This window comes from Podarcis melisellensis, assembly GCF_964234715.1.
Source record: "Podarcis melisellensis genome assembly, chromosome: 8".
NCBI lineage: Eukaryota > Metazoa > Chordata > Lepidosauria > Squamata > Lacertidae > Podarcis > Podarcis melisellensis.
In genome coordinates, this window is record NC_138540.1 from 43,770,325 (window position 1) to 43,789,112 (window position 18,788).

General features: G+C 45.8%; 1 protein-coding gene across 19 annotated transcripts in view; it reads right to left on the bottom strand.

The window, feature by feature from the left end:
- ZFHX3 (zinc finger homeobox 3) overlaps window positions 1–18,788 on the bottom strand; it is a 384,144-nt gene that overhangs the window by 91,641 nt on the left and 273,715 nt on the right. For 16 of the 19 annotated variants that reach the window (XM_081923280.1, XM_081923279.1, XM_081923276.1 and 13 more), the window contains 2 exons: window positions 11,161–13,886; window positions 5,891–6,387 (listed from right to left, as the gene is read on the bottom strand). In XM_081923280.1, the coding sequence (XP_081779406.1) occupies window positions 5,891–6,387; window positions 11,161–13,840 (3,177 nt within the window). In that variant the 5' untranslated portion in view covers window positions 13,841–13,886. The remainder of the gene's footprint in view (window positions 1–5,890; window positions 6,388–11,160; window positions 13,887–18,788) is intronic. The other 3 variants (XM_081923272.1, XM_081923271.1, XM_081923273.1) reach the window with 1 other exon arrangement.

Consider the following 18,788-nt stretch of genomic DNA (forward strand, 5'->3'; position numbering starts at 1 on the left):
AGATCTCAAAAATTGGCGTTAAACTGGCACTGCTTCTCTACCGCCACCCAAGGCAGCTGTTTCACCCTGCTTCATGGATGGGTTAGCTCTGTCCTCAGTAAAGTATAGAGGATAATTTTGTAGAAACCTGTGAGTGGCTGCACCCAGACTATGGAATACCCTCTCTCAATGAAGGGCAAACTTCTCTTTTTCAGACGGCTCATCAGTGATTTTAATAGGATGTTTAATTTCTCCTGCTCCTTTACTTTTAAATTTGTATTATTATTTGGTATGTTTTCTTTATGGTGAAGGGACACAGGTGGCGCTGTGGGTTAAAGCCTCAGCGCCTAGGACTTGCTGATCGAAAGGTCGGCGGTTCGAATCCCTGCTGTGGGGTGCGCTCCCACTGCTCGGTCCCAGCGCCTGCCAACCTAGCAGTTCGAAAGCACCTCTGGGTGCAAGTAGATAAATAGGGACCGCTTACCAGCGGGAAGGTAAACAGCGTTTCCGTGTGCAGCTCTGGCTCGCCAGAGCAGCGATGTCACACTGGCCATGTGACCCGGAAGTGTCTCCGGACAGCGCTGGCCCCTGGCCTCTTAAGTGAGATGGGCGCACAACCCCAGAGTCTGTCAAGACTGGCCCGTACGGGCAGGGGTACCTTTACCTTTACCTTTTTATTTATGGTGAATTTTTAAATGCTTTTAGTTTGTATTTTCCTGTATTTTCTATTTATTATTAGACAATATTCTGATGGAAAGGTGGGATATAAATGTTCATAATAAATACCACCACAGTAAACTGACTGATTAACTGAAGGCTTTGCTAAGGAGATGCTCAGTGCCTGTCAGTCTCCAAAGAATTTAAGAGCAAGCAGGGCAATGCAAGGAACATTGAGCTCTACTACCCTAGGTGGGTTCAAACCCCTGACACTCAAACCCCTGACACGTGTCTGTCTGTTCACTGATGCCTTTACTATCACTTGCAAACAAGAATGTCATAGAGCACATGCAAACGCATGTGGCATGATTCAAGCCTAGAGGACATTATCTGTTAGACGGAAAAGATTCAGGCTGAGGGAAGAGAGAGTCTCCACAGGTTACAGTAAGGTCTGAAGCTCCTTTTGCCCCCAGCTTTAAAGGCTGAAACCTCAAAGAGGCTCCAGGCACTCCAGCGCCTAAAATGATAAACACAGAATGTACGCCAAGGCATTCTGAAGAGTGTGCAGGAAGCCTACTTAACTAGCATGATCTGCACCAAGAGAGAGCAACATCTGTTGGATTAATTAGCTGTGTAATTAGCATCCTCTCAGTTGAGAGGATTCACTTTCTGCTTCCTGAAACATTTCCAGTGCTTTTATCATCTTCATTCTGCACACAAAGCTGCCAAATGGTTCTCAACAAGACCATCCAGGACGAAACAACACCACCACTGCTGAAAGCAAACAGCCATAGCAAAGAAGTGGAGGAGGAGGAGGAAGAACAGGAGCAAGGTACACAAAGAACTATTCAGCTGCTTGGGGACAAGTAAGGCTTCCAGACCTCAATAGGCACACTCAGCCATCTACTAAGTCCAATGTGCCAAAGCAAATATAAAATGCTTCACCAAGGAGCCAATGCTTGACTCTTGGGAAGAGTCAGGAATATCTATCTTAACTATGGCAGTAAAAGTACAGACAGCTATGGCCTCCCTGAAGAGTATAATCTGGGGGAAAGAAACAAAGGGGTGAAAACCGTGCTAGAAGAAAGACAGCTGAAGTGAAAAAACTTGCATAGAGTGCACCAATGCATGATATATCCAGATGTCCATACAGGAGAGTTCCACAGAGACAACTTAATGGCAAACATGAAGGTGCAAGGAGAGACTGCTTCCTTTTCTCACAATGTACCATCTAGTCATGAGCATGGAGTGGCAAGAAACACACATCACTAAGAAAAGTCAACACACTCCTGCAGGCTGTCCCAGAGCCAGCATCTCTCCAGCTTCATTCAGCAAAAAGTGCAAGGAGTTTCTTTTTCAATCCCAGATCTGGGGACAAACTTATTTACCTGTAGATGCCTGCCTTGTATCAAATCAAAGTAAGTTTATTGTGCCATGACAATTCCATACAATCACAGTCAACTTAAAATATAACTCAGACATCGGCAAATAAAAACAGTAAACATATGTGAGATATCTGATAACAGGGATGCCCCTGCATCTACACTGATTTTCAATTTAGTACTCTGAATCTCCCTTATAGTTTATGGCTATTTTATCCAGTTCCTTCTTCCTGATCTTTTTTGCTGCCACAACAAAATATGCCACCTTATGTGTCACCAATGTATTATTGTCACTCAACGAACACTGAACCCTCTCACTTGGGATGAGCCCACTATCCTGTACAAAGAGAAGTGCCTCCTTGGATCTGTGTATAGGGGACAAGTTAATATATAATGGGGTTACCAAAAAATACAGAGTCTGTCTGCATATGGAATCTTATTATAATGGCCATCCAGAACTGCTGAAGGAAGCCTGTCTTGTATAGTATTACTTAGGAACGGCTTAAAGGTAAGGGACACAGAATATCTGAGTTCCAACAGTTTTGCCACCTCAGAAAGATACAGGACTACTCTCAGGCTTGTAATGACAAGTGCCAACACAAGCTCCAATGGACCCCCTGACATGTACAAAAGGTGACTTTGCTGGTAAACTGCTTTTGGGGATCAGCCATTGAGCAGAAAGTCCCATTAAGGGACAAATTAAAGCATAATTAGGAATATTCAAACGCCAAAAAACAGCTATTAAGCAAGCAATCTATTCTGACAGCATGACCCTAATGTGCAACGTGAGCAGCAGCTACTTCAAGTGTGGGGAACCTTTGTCCCACCAGATGTTACTGGATTACAATACCCATCATCCCTGGCCACTGGCTGCATTTGCTAAGGCTGATGGGAGTTACAATTCAGCAACATCTGGAGGCACAACATTTCCTCAGCCTTGCTCTACTGCATGCCTAGCCAATGTGGTAAAATTGGTCATCATTTGAATCCATGCCATTAACAAGCTATGGAGCAAATAAATAAATAAATGAAAATGTCCACTTCTTTGGGAGACTTAAATGTAGTGTTGAATTATTTAGTGGTTTCAAATACTAGTTTGAAAAGTCTTTCATTTCCCTGTCGTGCAAGAATGGTTTGCTTTTGCATTTCTTTACCTTTTGCATCCAGGCTTCCCAACACATCCACCTTAACTTTGTGCCCACTTTGCCACTGAAGCTATACATAGGTGGTGCTTGCCAACGTCTTATCAGCGCCACAAGGGCTATCTCATTAGCACTAAAACCTACTAGGCAACCTGCTCAAGGAGCAAGGTTTCAAGTGTTCCTCTGCTGATACTTGTCAGTCACACACGCACACATTTCTGGCACCTAGAACCATTTATGCAATACATGGAGCCAAGGAATAACAACTTAAAAGGAAAATGGCAAAAAGGCTGGGTAAGGAGGATTGGAAGTATGATAAGCCTTGAGCTCTCTCACCCAGGCAGCATCTGGAGAGGATTTTCTCCAGCAGAGAGGCAAGAACTCGATTACATCCAGTTAACTGCACTCTAAACTGATTATGCATGTGCCAGGCTAATGGATTACATTAGCAAGAGGAAAACATCCCACCAATCTCCATTTTACAATACACAACTCAAGGTCCTGAAAAAAGAAAAGCTGGCCCTAGGATTGTTCCCCAGACTCTGAGCCACAGGGGCAGAAACACAAATGAAGAGCCAGACTTTGTTGTCAGTATGATTCCCAACATTCCTGATTCCAATATTCAAACTCAACTCCTTCTAGACCAGGGGTAGGCAACCTAAGGCCTGGGGGCTGGATGCAGCCCAATCGCCTTCTCAATCTGGCCCACGGACGGTCCGGGAATCAGCGTGTTTTTACATGAGTAGAATGTGTGCTTTTATTTAAAATGCATCTCCGGGTTATTTGTGGGGCCTGCCTGGTGTTTTTACATGAGCAGAATATGTGCTTTTATTTAAAATACATCTCTGGGTTATTTGTGGGGCATAGGAATTCGTTCATATTTTTTTTCAAAATATAGTCCGGCCCACCATATGGTCTGAGGGGCGGTGAACCAGCCCATGGCTGAAAAAGATTGCTGACCCCTGTTCTAGACTAAGTCACATCATCCTAATAATGTCAGTGCTTCTACCAATACTACAAACCAATCCATCTAACCAGGCTGGGATACTACCCAACACTAGAGCCAAACTGGGAAGGACTAAGCCTGATATTTCTAAAAGGACATGGAAGTCAGGTCCAGTCTCCTTCCTTCTGGGTAAAATTGGAGACATGGAGTTTTATATAAGTGGAAGACTCAAATGCCTGAAGCCTCCACATATATAAAATTTGAATACCTTAAAGAGTTTGGGAGGAAGTTGCAGATTTAATACCAGTTTTGTACATGGGTAGCATCCTCAGCAGGAAGGTAACATCAGCAGAAGTCGCTGCATAGACAAGAAGATCTATCACATTGCCCCAACTACCTTTCCCATTTCCCACCCATCCTGGAGGGAACCATGTAGTCTCATTGCTGACATAGCTCCACAGTCTGGCTGTGGCTCCAAGCAGCTCACCTAGCCCCTTCACACACAATAAAGTCAGTAAAGTCTCCTGCAGTGGTCATCCCCTGGTGAACATTTACATACTCACTTAGCCAAGGTTTATTTTCAGAACCAAGCAAAGCATACTTGGGGTCATAAGCACCTGCAGCTCTGTTATGCCAGGCCAAATACTCAGTAACAGGTTACTGTGGTCTCCTGAAACTTGCCAATAGCCAACTTTGGGCCAGACAGTCAAGAAGCAGCCAAGAGAGAATAAGAGTGAACCCAGCACCAAGAGGGCAAACCCTTTAGCAAACAGGGAGGAGGGCTGGAGAGAGGCAGAACAAGTAGAACAGAAAATTGAAGAAAACAGATGAAAGCAAGTAAGACAGCATGTATAAGTGAGTGGAAGGTACATGAAGTGAAGCTGCTTAGAAGCTGCTTAGATTTATAGCAATTTGTACCTGATTGTTCATACTAAAGCCATTATGGGATGATTAGAGAAAAAGGTGAAGCTTTAAGTCCAGTGAAAATCAATAGAAATGTCTGGAGCAATTCTGCCGTGCAAGTGAAAGGACTATTTACTGTATATGCAGAGCTTCTCGGTTTCTAGCCTACATGGATTGCGTGGGGGCAGGGCGGGGGGAACAGAAATTTGCAGCCAGAAGCAGCTGACAGAGAGGTAAGACAGAGGCAATGAGGATATACTAGAGGAGGAGAAAAACCTGCTTGGCAGCAGAGCCCTATTACAACCATCCCTCCTCTCTGGCCTGCCACTTTGCTGCAGGTACACCAATGTACAGGATGTATAAATGACAGGTGTGATCCATGAACACCTGTGTGCCTTGGAGCTCTATATTGAGAAAGGTTAAGGAGATGTGCACATTTCTGGCATAAAATACGAATGCAACAGCATAACTAATAGGCATGGGAGCAACAAACAACAGCACCACAAGAACAGAAACAGCCAGGTCACCCCACCCCTTAGTACAAACCGCACATAAATGTGCATTCCCTACCCAAAGAATTATCTTCCTTGTAGGAGGAAATGACATTCTTGTATCTGCAAATACTGCCTCTCCTCAACAAAAGGCTCTCCTAGAATTGGACTGCAGGTGGTGAGCCAATAGAAAGAGTAGCAGCTCTATGGGTTATATGTCCGCTGACATCCTTACACTGGCACCCAGTCTTAGAATTCCTTCTGGAAAAGCTACACTTAGCCAAGCTAGGAATAAATGAAACTGAACTGGTGTTCAAGGCAAGCTGCCAAAGTTTTTCTGCACTGTCCCACCCAACAGCAAAAGCATGTGAAAAACTGGGTCTTCCTTACCTTGTAGAGTTTCAGGCTGGCCTCATGCCTGGAGTTCGCTGTGTGGAGACGCAGCTTCTCCAAGCTGTTGGTATAATAGTCACAGGCATTGCATTTCAAATGCACGGGGTTCCCAATAGCCACACACTTGAGCCTCCACTCATTGGCCTTGCCCCCCTCCTTGATATGTGCCACCAGCTGGTACTTCTGCACGTGTTTGTCAGTCTTGCAATGGAGCTGGAAATTGGCCTTGAGCTGCGTATTGTAGCGACACAACTTGCACTGATAAGAGTCCCCCATCACAGCCTTCCATTCCTCTTCAGGCAGGCTGCGCTCCACGTTCATGTGCAGCCCCAGCAGGTCCAAATTGTCTGTGGTGAACTTGTTGCACACGGCACACTGGAAAAGCTTCAGCGAAGGGTCATTGGTCTGCGTGAACGTCTCCCCCAGGTTCATTAGCTCCTCAGACACCAGCTGCCCACCCCCAAGCCGCATGTCCAGGGGGATCTCTCCACCCACTGCACAGAGAAAGAAGAAAGTCAGTCAGTCAGAAAAGCTCTGCAGAAACAAGCAGGGTGGAAGGCAGCAACTCATTCCCACTCCATGACAGCAGTGCATCTAGAAGTGTCCTGGCCAAAGAAGCTCCTACAGACCTTGAGGCATGAAGACCTGGGCTAGAAACAGGGTGAAACTGGAAACAGAACCCCACTTTCCCCCTTTTATTTTCCAAGGCCTGAAATGGACATACTGGAAATTGGGGAAAAGCTAAGAAATATTTTATCTTTTATAATAATAAATGCAGTATTTTTTTTTAAAAAAACAACAACCCTGCATTGATTATTAAAATAATATCAATTTTATTTTTAAAAAGTAACTGTCAGTTCACATTGTTGCAAGTCTCTTAGATCAAAGAGAGTGTTGCAATGGATATGCATTGTTGCTGTGTTTGATGAGATTATTCAACAGGTAACATCTTTCTCACGATGTTGGAAAAGTACTTTCAAACACTGCTGAACATCCCCAGGTATGTGCTCTAAACTGAGAGCATTCCAAGCATATTGCCCTGACAACACAGTGGCATGGCCTATGCTCAACACAGCCCTCAATGTATCTTTCCACTTGCCTCAGATTCCTCCAGCTGGTACGTCAGGGTTATGGAATATTTTTGAGCCTAAGGGGCAACCTTCCAAAGGCCGCTTACCATAGCAGAAGAGGCAGAAGTGGGCACCTTTGCACAGTAGGCTAGTTTCTACAGACCTTCCTCTCTGCCTTTCATTCAGACAAGCAAGAGGCATTGTTAAGAGTTCAAGGACACATTCAAGCCAAGCAAAATCACCCAGGCTGCAAGGCAGGGCCAATGAGGGGGTGTGGCCCAGGAAAAGTTTTGAGGGCCTGATAGAGGCCTGGGGGGATGGGACACATTTGGCCCTGGGCCTGAGGTTTCCTACCCCTGTACTACATCAAATCAAATTAAACTGATGTTTGAACCAGCACCAGCATCCCAAATCAAGGATGAAAACTAAATTTATGACAGACTTAAGCTCATTTCAATGCCTGAATTTTCTGAAGCCCATTGAGCTAAAAGTGGTATTTGAGACATTTAGCCTGATTAAGATGAAAAATAAGTCCTACTGGTATATTCAAGGATATATTTGCTGAGATGAAATCGTATATAAATTAAATAAATTAAATTTAAATTTTGTCTACAGCTAAGGTGACACCTGCAATCCAATCCAATTCCACTCAGTTTAATGGGGCTTACTTCCTTGTAAGTGTGTAGAGGATTATAGCCTGACTACATATGATGACATACTATTGAAGAGTTCAGTGACACAATTAAGATTAACTGAAAATATTCAGATTTAGTATTACTCTTTAATTATATTACAGGGATGGTTATTTTCTATTTGAGTGCTCTCTCATATTTTCTGCAAACCACAGAGGACTACATACTGCTTCTAAGCTCAATTAGAAAGCACCCCCCTTTTGTTTACTAGGATGTTAATGGTTTCTATTTTCAGCTTTTATTTATTTCTATTTTCCCACCTGGCAAAAAAATAGATGCAGTTAATACAATATGGTGGAACAAGTTACAGTTTCATTTGTGACCTTTGGTTTATCATTGTTTTAGTAAGAGTGAAGGAATGTGTACTTTTACATTTAATATATATGAAACTACCATGCAACTTCATGTTCTTAATGTAGTAAAGGACATTTGGTTCTGACAAAAAGGAATGTTGAATATATTTACTTTTTCTATCACCTGCCCAAATCCCCTCCCTCAAACAAGCAGTTTTCTTCCATTGCTTCAAAATGCCTAATAATTTTACATCTCTAAGCAGAATCCCCCTGCCACAACCCTAGCTATGCCCTTGGGTGCCACAAGTTTAGGAAGGAAGTCATACTAATTCCCATGAGGAATGCACTGGTGCAATTCAGACATCACATCAAACCACAGCTTAACTATGGTTTAGTATATCATGTCTGAATTGGCAAACCATAGCTATAGTCATTGACCTGCCTCCAGAGTTTACTGCATCATGAAGTTGAAGATGGACCTCTGAGGCAGTAAGATTAGGGCAAACCATGATTTGGCATGATGTGTGAATGAACTAGTGTTACCCACTAGCCCATTTGTTAAAGCATGATGAACACCTGAATTCTGCATTTTCAGGAAAGGGGACTAGGTAGGGAACACAGTACTGCAGTTGTACACTCTAGCCAAACTAACAGCATCCCAAACATGGTGTCCAGCAGTGAGAACAATAGCCTACTCTGGGCTATTCCATCTCCTGTTCAGTCATGGGTAAGTTTCCATCTCAGCTCACTTGTTTACCTTTAAAATGGAAACAAGCAAGCTACCCTCATGGGGGTATGAGAGACCAGTACAGCACATTAAAAATGCAGCACAGAAGCAGAGAAATTTGAGGTTGTGTTCATAAGGCTGTATCCAATACTCTCTGTCCGCAAGTGCAAGTGATGCTAGCAGATGGGTGAATTTTAATGTTGCACAACAGAGGAATCCAATGGAACTGCTGTCCCAGCAGTCACATACTGTGCAATAGATTTCGCAATCTACTGTGCAACAAATCTATCAGCAACCTGCTTCTACATTCTCTCACTCAAAAGATTCCACTGATGCAAAACATTACACCAGTGGAACAATAATACATCTAAATGAGTTTAACTTAGCACTACATTGAATGAAACCCATAGACTGCCTTACTTTTAAATGCTTTCTCTCACCCTCACACACAGAGTTTTTCACTTTAGTACAGACTTCTACAAAATCATATGCACCAATGCTTTACACACAGTCACCTCGATTTATCCTGCACAAGAAAAATATTGTTTGGACAGCTAGGTGCAGGAACATCACAGTCAAAACAATCTTTCCGCTCTCAAGCCACCCTCATCTACTTTCCATCATCTCCCTTCTGCCATAGTCCTTTAAAACACCTGTTCTTCTTCAGACAATGGCTTCTTAGTTTTTGTAGCATTTCCTCCTACAGCAACTATTACCTATAATTCTCATTGTCTAAACAGTAGTAATGCTGAGTTTGGACTCATATTATAGAACAATGGAGTTTTCAATGCTTTAAAACATTTCACAAGATGCCCAATAAAAAATTGGGAATTTTCACGGAATCTGTTTGAGACAAGAGACTTTGAAAGAACAGCTAAATTATAAACACAGTTGTCTGAAAAGCTTGCAGTTTCCAAAAGGAGGGATTTCTCTGAACTTCATACATAGAAAGACACAAAGGGCAGGTCTCTCAGGTCTGTATCTGATGCTTAGTTCAGGGGAAGAAATCTTAAAAGCATGATTTCTCCCTCCCTCCCCCTGCCCTGTTTCAGAGCAGATTATACTACTATACACTGTTTTCTGTATGGCAAGAAAAGTCACTCATTTCCCTGCAAAACTCCCAGTATGAAAGTATCTACTGATATGTGAAAGACAGGCTACATAAAATGAGAAAGTGACATCTCCATCTCCTTTTTCTCCAATAAAACACTGGTCATGAGTCTGCTGGAGCCAAACCTGGCTCTTCTGCACACCCTCCACTCAGTCCAATGTTGGAGCCACAGGATGGCCTTTCTTACAGCTTTAGATGCATCTATAGGGAGGGGGAGAAATTGCTTTGCTAACAATGTGGGGGTGTCATGTTGCCCCCACCCCCAGCCTGAATCTCTCAGTCTCAGCAGGAGGTTGGCTTGACACACTCCAGGAAGAAGTTGCGGAGCCACTACACTCAGAATTGTACCATTAAAATAGTGACTTCCATACGCACGCACCACTGCAGTTGTTTTAAAGCAGCAAACTCTGCTAACAACAAGCACTCATTTTCTACATCCAAATTTCAACTAAGCCCTCCCAACCAAAAGACATCCAAAGAGCTAGCAGACTAGCCTTGAAGTGAAATAACTCCTACAAGATGTTTAAGTAGGGGAACCCTTTCAATCAACCCTACTGAAAAGTGCTTCACCCAAGTACATATAAAGTTGATAAAAGTGTTAGATACACCAGATTAATGATAGAATTAAACATAGGCTTTTCTTGTGATATGTTAGTGCTAAAAAACCCTACCATTATTACCATGTGGAAAAACACTTTAATATTAAATATTCAAAAGGTGGTGTCACAATAAGCCCTGCTCTGTTTGAAACATGCAATGCAATAACAATCACAGCTCTCCTGCTTTCTCCAGAAAAAGGAGGATGCAGGCATATGCATATTCTGACAATATAAAAACCAGCATGATTCAAGTGATCGCTCACCTGTATAAATATCAGCCTAGGTTTAAGCTGAAATGCTAAAGGGGAGGGGGCAAGAAGTTATTCTTTATTTTTGGGGTTTCTAGCAATTCAGGCCTGCCAATTCACCATTAGCACTAAGTCTGCTGCATTCACCACACACATGGAACAAACCTGAAAGCTGGGTTTTGACCTTTTCCTTCATAAACATATTCCTAACCCTCATGTAAAAAGAGAAACTTTTAGAATAGGTTGGCATAGGTACAAGAATGAACCATCTAACATATGCATGTCTGTAGGAGTCTGATGGCAGATTGCCCTCTTCATAACCTTTTTGATGTTCTTAAACTCACAAAATTTGCTAAGAGATGTAAACGTGCTGCCCAGAGAAAACAAGAAACCTGAACACATGACCCACAAAAAGCCACTCTTGCACACCATTTCTTCCACGGCTCCTCCCAGTGGCAGACCCCAGCTGAGAATATCTATGCACAACCCCCCACAAAGAATCACAGGGCGAACTCAGGTCACCTCACCTAGAGATGGAGCCATGGATGCTATTGTGTTGGTGGGATCCATCTGGAAGCTGCCCATCATGAACGGAGCCTCAGACGCAGCGCTGTCCATCTTGAGGTTGGGCAGGGTCATATTCTGAGCCAGGTAGTACTGGTACAGCTCAGCCTCAGCAGGCAGGCTGCCCAGGCCCAAGTGGCGGTTGTGCTGCATTTGGCTCATGTTCTGCTGAAGCAGCATCATGTTGTGCATGTGCTTCTCACTGGTCATGTGAATGCGAAGGTTCCTGGCAACGTTGGTCTCATAGTCACAAACCTCACACCGCCAGGTTGGTTTGCTTTTTGGTTTGGTGGGGGAGGGGGCCCCACAGCTGCTACCCATGTTGGTGGCGGCAGCAGCAGCCGCAGCAGCAGCTGCCGCCGCCGCCGCCGCAGCCCCAGCAGTGTGGCTGAAAACTTGTTCCCCACCTCCATTCTGCAGGTTCTGCATGTTGTTGAGATGCTTGTCAGACTGCATATGAATACTGAGGTTGCCTTTGGTAGTAGTGGAGTAGTTACAAACCTCACAGCGGAAAGGCTTGTAACCACATGTGTAGCTCTCGCCCCGTGCTAGCCGTGGGTGGGGCTGCCCGCTTTTGCAGTAGGCACACGCACCCCCTGGCTCTGGGTGCTTTTCCTTCATGTGAGCCTCAAGCGTCTGCTGGTACTTGTAGTGCCAATTACACTTGGGGCACTTGAGCGTCTTACACGAGTTTCGTGAATGCATCATGGTCATGTGGCCGCCAAGTGACCGTGAGGAGCCCAGGATGGTGTCACACTTGGGGCACTCCACACCGCTCCCCGAAGGGCACTCCCCACCCCCAAGCTCACATAGGGGCCCCACATGCTGGTGATGGGAAATGCAGCTCCCGTCTTCACCCTCAACACTCTCATTTGGTTCTGGTACTGTGGCATTGTCTTTATTGGCACTTTCATCACTGAAGTCGAGCCTCCTGCTGCCCTCACTGTTAAAGCTTAAACAATTCCTCCTATTTGCACCATCAAAGACAAAGGAAGAAACAGAATTAGAACTAGAAGAAGCTGTGCCCCTGGACAGAGTCTGGAGCACATTAGGCATTAAGGGAGAAATGCTTTGGTTTGAGAGAGCAAGGTCCTTTTTGCTGCTGCCGCTGCCTGCCACTGCCCCAGACTCCTCAGGAGGTCTTTCCTCCAATTCATCCTCCAACTCGCTTGGGAACAGCCCTTTGCACCCCTCATCATCTTCTTCCTCGTCGTCCTCTTCCTCCTCGTCGTCCTCTTCCTCCTCCTCGTCCTCCCCAGCTGGCTCAATTTTCTCTGAGAGGCTGTCCTGGTCAGCCAGGTCTTGCTTTTCATACTCTACTATCCCAGGGTCCTCCTTCCCCTCGGAGGATATTGTTGGACTGGAAGCCAGTGGGCCCAGGGGGACTGAGGTAATTGGGGTCTTCAAAGCTGAACTTGTTAGCCCTCCAAGGTTCAAGAGAGCCCCAGAGGCCAAGAGGCCCGACTGGGGTTGTTCTGCTCCACTGGCAGCCCCAACCTGGGTACCCCCTTCCCCTTCCATGCGGAGCCCACTGAATTTGCCATAGAAACTGTGTCCAGGGCCTATGAGGTTAGCTGTGGAAACTAAAGGGTGTGGAAAGTTTTTGTTTTTTGGTTCCAAAAAGCTTACAAGGGGTTCCTTGTCTTTGCCTATTCCTTGGATGATAGCGGAGATGTTCTTATTGCTAAGAATTTTCCGCTCCTCCTCGCTCAGAGTCATTCGATGGTCATGCACCGCATGGGTCACAAATGAGCGGACATATCCAAAGGAGAGCTTGCACAAGAAACACATCAGGATGGGCTTCCGCTTTCCATAAAGCACGAAGCCATCAAATTTGGACAGGTCCACATTGTTGGGAACATCTTTGGATACGCAGGAACTTTTGGCAGAACCATCGCTGTTCAGGTAATCCTTGTTGCTTTTGTGGCGCACATCAAAAACGCGGAAGCTGTGCAGGACAGGGCTAACCCCTGTCAGGGCTGAGGTATTCGGGAAGGCCTGGTCCGAGCCCTCAAACCACTTCCCAAAGGATGAGGCTATGTGGAAAGTGTTGATGATCTGTGGGTAGACAGGTGCAGCCGAAGTTGCCTCGCCTTGCTTGCTCCCAGCACTGGGGAGAGAGTTCATAAAGAGTGATGGGAGCGTCCCACTGCTGGTGCCATTGCCACCCCCACAGACCCCCCCACTTTGGATCAGCTGACTGATGCTTTCAACAATGTATGCCGAGCCATCTGGCTGGTAGACTATCTCCCCTGCCAGATTCTCTACATCACTTTCCTCATCTCCCTCCTCGCCAGTGTCACTCCCACAGTCTTCTTGCAGAGGGAGGAGCGGACGGGCACTGGGGCAGTGGTGCTCCATGTAGGTCTGTAAGCTGGCGAAGGAGGTGGAGCATTCGTTACAGCTGACCTCCTTGCTGGCTGGCTCAGTGCTGGAGCCAGAGGCAACGACACTTTCTGCGGAGTGCTCACTGAAAGGAGCCCGCCGGTTGTCTAGGGCTTCATGGCTCTCCGCTGCAGATGGCTCCATGTTACAAGGTTTGCTGGGGAGGTGGGTGCTGCTGAGTTCAGTCCATTGCTGGTGCTGAGGAATAGCACACCCATTGTCCTTCCCCGAGATGACAGATGAGTCACAGCCTTCCATGGCGAGGCCTGCATGGAGCGTTCATTGCACCCAGTTTGGTTCGGACCTAAAGGCAGAAAAAGAGGGAAGAGGGAGAGAGAGAAAGAGAGAGAGAGAGAGAGAGAAGCAGTCAGTCAGGAGAAAGAATAGGCCAAATTTCCACACAGAGCAGACGAGACATGCACACAGCCCCCTCACCCAATAAAGCAGCTACTCTCTGTTGCCAAGCCTGGAAAATATAGTAGGAGGAGAGCATGGATGGGCAGAAGTTATCAGGAACACTAAAACCCATCAGCACTATGGCAGTCAAAGCAGCAAGGAAGGAACTCTTGGAAAGCCCCTCACTCATTCAAGTACCAAAAAATAAAAAAATTAAATCTGTTTCCCAAAGCTTATTCAAGAACCAGGAAAAAAATTCTTCTTCTCCCAGACTTTTGGCTAATTAAATAATCTGTGGACTTTTAACTGGGGGTGGTGGTGGTGGTGGTTTGGTTACGTTTGCTGCCATTTTATGTATTTTTGTGTTTTTTTTATTGTAAGCTGCCCTGTGATCCTCAGATGAAGGGCGGTATAGAAATTTAATAAATAAAATAAATTGTTTGTTAATGGGAGCTGGACCCTGGCACCTGCAAGGGGGGCACAGCAGATCTGTCTGCGCACTTGCTGAAAGTAGCTCCTGTTTATGCACTGCCTTGTAAAACAAAAACAAAAACATGAAGTAGGCTAGACAGGAATGATATGCCAGCCTCCAGAGTTTAAGCTACTGAGGGAGGGCTCTGAATAATGAACATGCAATATACTGATGGCAAGAGAAAGCCATCCACCAGACTGCCTCTTTATGCAGTACTCCAGACCAAGCGTCATGTGTCTATTAGGCAGGCAAAAAAGAGGAAGTTCTATAGCACTGACTATGCAGATCACACTCTTGTCCAAGCTGTTTCTGAATTTTAGGTGTGTCAGTTGTGCCAAACATCTCTTTCACTCACAGCCTTGTTATGTGGGATCAGGCCTGACTAACACCACCATCTATATTCACAGCAGAGTCATGACCAGTTCAGCCAAGCAGAGAACAAAGGGTGTATTTTTCAAACAGTGTGCAATTTTGTCACTTTGCAATCTGAGTTTGGAACATATACATTGATGGTGCTGCTACCATTCAAGCCTCTCACGTTTTAGTTCTCATTCCCCAAATGATCATCCTGGCAGCTATCTTGAGACACTTTGATCACATTTAAATTCCTCTTGACACCTGCTGGAGTCTAATGGGTTCCACAGACTTAGCATATGGTAGCCAAACTTGATTACCTGGAGAATGATACCTCCTCTCTGCCTACAGCTGCTGAGAGTAGGGGGAAAGGAAGAGGAGCCTGAAGGCAGGCAGTAACTAAAGAGGAATGAAGCAGATAGATGGGCTGGGAAGAATTCAGGTAGAAACAGGGCAGCACAAGGCTAAGGTCACCAACACAGCGCAGCTGAAGAGCAGTGAAAAGATGTTGTTGCCCAGTCTGCCAGAAGTCACTTCCTACTTCCTGTTGAGGGCTGCTCAGAGGGTGGAGTCAAATAAACCAGGGAAGCCTGAGGCAACGCTTCAGTGCAGCAATGCCTGTCAACAGCTCCCAATTCAAGAGGCTGATTTAGGGCAGTGTGACTGATTCTGCCACACTGGGCATCGAGCCTAGAGGGTGCCACAGGGGACCGCAACTATGATGTAGTGAACTGAGCAGCACAGAAGGCGAAAGCTGGGGTGCGCACCAAATTTTGGCATCGCACAGGGCATCCCTGAAATTTGAAACACCAAAGTCTGTTCCTGCCATCTCTCCATTGTCAGCAATTGAGATGCTCATTAGCATCCGTTGTCCTCACCCTGCCACCCACGCCTGAGTCAACTGCCCACAGGCAGCACTTTTTTATAGACAGAACTCACCAGAATTCAGTTCCAGCACCTCTCAGGTGGGCACCATTGCCAACAAGGGAAGCATTCATGGTGAGTTCCTGACCTCTTTTTCTATAAAAATAGCACTGCCCATAGGAATTTCCTCAATGACCTAAAGACTTCCTACTCTTGCCACTCTCTTCACATTTCCAGCATTAACAAAAATTTGTTTATTTGCTTATTGCATTTGTATCCCACCTGTCCTCGGAGTTCAAAGTGGTGTAAATAGTTCTCTTCTTCCCCATTTTATCTTCACAACAGCCTTGCAAGATAGGTTAGGCAGAGAGCGAGTGATTGGCCCAAGGTCACTCTGTGAGCTTCATGGCTGAGTGGAGATTTGAACTACGGTCTCCCAGGTCCCAATCCAACACTATAACCACACCACACTGGCTGGAAGGGAACCCAGAGTCCTCAAAATTGACACCAGATGTAAAAACTATAATATTTGCTCATTTTATTTATATACTACTTATCTCTTATTAGAGCACAGGGCAGCATACAGCATAACAACAAGTACAGCAATCTCCACTTGTAACCCTCTCTTGGCTCAGCTAGGTCTGTCTGAGGCCAGTCAGCAGTTGCCCTTGGTGGCCCATTCCATGGTTCTACTTGATAGAAGTTCAGCTCACAGCTGTGCGACCTTCCCCCAGCGGCATAAGGGAAAGCAGCTTTTCTAAGGTGGCCTTGTTAGACTTCTTCAGGGTGATAGATCTTTTATGGAGGAGTTCCTTTTTGGCTTCCACTTCAAACATGTTCTGTCCTGTTCCTCTGGCAATATAACACTTCTCTGCAGTGTCTGGAATCTCCATAGCTCTGCATCTAATCTTGCTGGACCAGAAAGCTCAGCAGCAACTTCCTCAAATTTCCTGCTTTTTTAAGGGTTTGTGCTGAAGGTTCATCTGAAAAGTTTTACTGGGGTAGGGGGCAAAAATACAACTGGCTGCTCAAGCTGGAAAGCCAAGAGGACAAATCTGGCACTCTCAGCAGAGGTACTACAGCAAACTTATCCTATTGGCTGTGAATTGTCTGATTGACAGGTGGGGCCAATAGGGTTGGCAGAGCTGATGGGGCGGGAGGGTTAACAGCCTGATTGTAAAATCAATGTCATAAATGCTTGGTAAGTTACAGGAACAAGCTGGAAGAAGAGGCTGCGATTGATAAAGGACTGCGGCTTTGATGCTGCACTAGGGACTTGTTTATTGACAGGAAAGCCAATCTCCTCTGCAGGCCAGGCCAGAGAAACCGGCAAATGCTTCCCAATTAATTGGTGGGCTCTTTGGCCTCCCGGCTGCTCTGACTGCCCTTCCCCCTACCCAACAAGTTAACCAAGGAAACACACCATGGAAAGGTATTCTTGCCACCACCCTACCCCTTTTATGCTCTTATCAGATGCCAGCAAAAGGCCCTGAGAAGGATGCTCTGCCAACCAACCAGGTCCATGAATACCAGTCACACAAACTGTGCTGAAAGGGACCCTAACCCTTCATGCGGAGCTTCTAGTCGCTTAAGGGGAAATGGGGTGGCTGCAGGCATAGGCCCCATGAATTGTCTCTGTCTGAACTCATAGCCCAAAACAGAGATGACACATCTCAGCTTGGGGCTGAACCCAGCTTAAACAAATTCACCCCACAAAGAATTTTCCTGTCCAAATTCCTTCTGCACATCCAGCACTACTGCATCTCTCTCTATCAGCCAGTCATTAAGGAAAAGGTAGCTCTTACTTAAGGAGGCAGAAGTCAACTAGTCAGGTCGATCAGTGCACTGTCTGTAAACATGTTTTCCCGTAAAATCAATGATCTTCAGTTAGAGAAGGAACTGAGAACCTAAAGCCCCCACCATCACCACCTCTCATTGCAGCCCCCCCAGGCTCTTGCTCTTCCCAGCTTCAATTCATCCCTGCTCCTGGAACCCTCTGGCCCCAAGCCCTGTCTCCACTGTTACACCTTGAAGGTATACCACAACTTATTTATGTTAAAAACATATATACCCTGCCTTTTGACTAAAAACATCCCCAGGATGAGGTGAAAAATTGAAGATCCAAATATAACTTACCACAGTGATCAAAACAGAACACAACAGTAGTAGAGAACACCAATAACTTTGGGGAGGTGGCAGTGGTAGACCCTCTCCCAGATAACATGTGGTGTTTAGTTGTGGCATTCAAAAGGTCTTTCAAACATACCTTTTTACTACTGCCTTTCCTTAAGGCCCTCTCCGATTGCATGGAGCCCGGACAGCCCCGTGGTTTTCCACGGATCTGAGGGCAATGAAACAATCGTTGAGACGGCTAGAGCGCCGGTGGCGGATAACTCATTCCGAATCTGACCGGACACAGGTTAGAGCTGAACGTCGAGCCTACCAAGTGGCGATAGCGACGGCGAAGAAGAATTGCATCTGCAGAAAACAGCAGCAGGAGACTTTTTCAGGTGGTTCACAATTTAGCGGAACCACCTGCAACATCGGGGCCCAGTACGGGCCACATGTTCTCCTGCAATGATTTTGCAAAGTTTTTTGCAGATAAAATCGCTCAGATTCGGGAAGAAGTAGACTCCACCGTGGGAGCAGGGCCGGGGTGGGAGAGTGCTAGAGACCTGTCTAGTCAAGTTGCATTAGGATCAATTCCAATCTGTTACCTCCGAGGATGTGGACAGGGTGCTTGGACAAGTGAAGCCAACCACCTGTCTCCTGGATCCTTGCCCATCCTGGCTTATAAAAGCTAGCCGGGAAGGACTGGGCGATGGGCTTTGTGGTGTGGTGAATGCTTCCCTCCGTGAGGGAGCCTTCCCAGCCCCGCTGAAAGAGGCGGTTATTAAACCGCTTCTTAAAAAACCATCTCTAGATGCGGCCACGATGGCCAACTATCTCCCAGTCTCAAATCTTCCATTCTTGGGCAAGGTGATTGAGCGAGTGGTTGCTGAACAACTCCAGGCACGCCTGGAAGAAGCAGACCATTTGGATCCCTTCCTGTTGGGATTCAGGCCTCATCATGGGACTGAAACTGCCTTGGTCGCACTGATTGATGATCTCCGGCGGGCT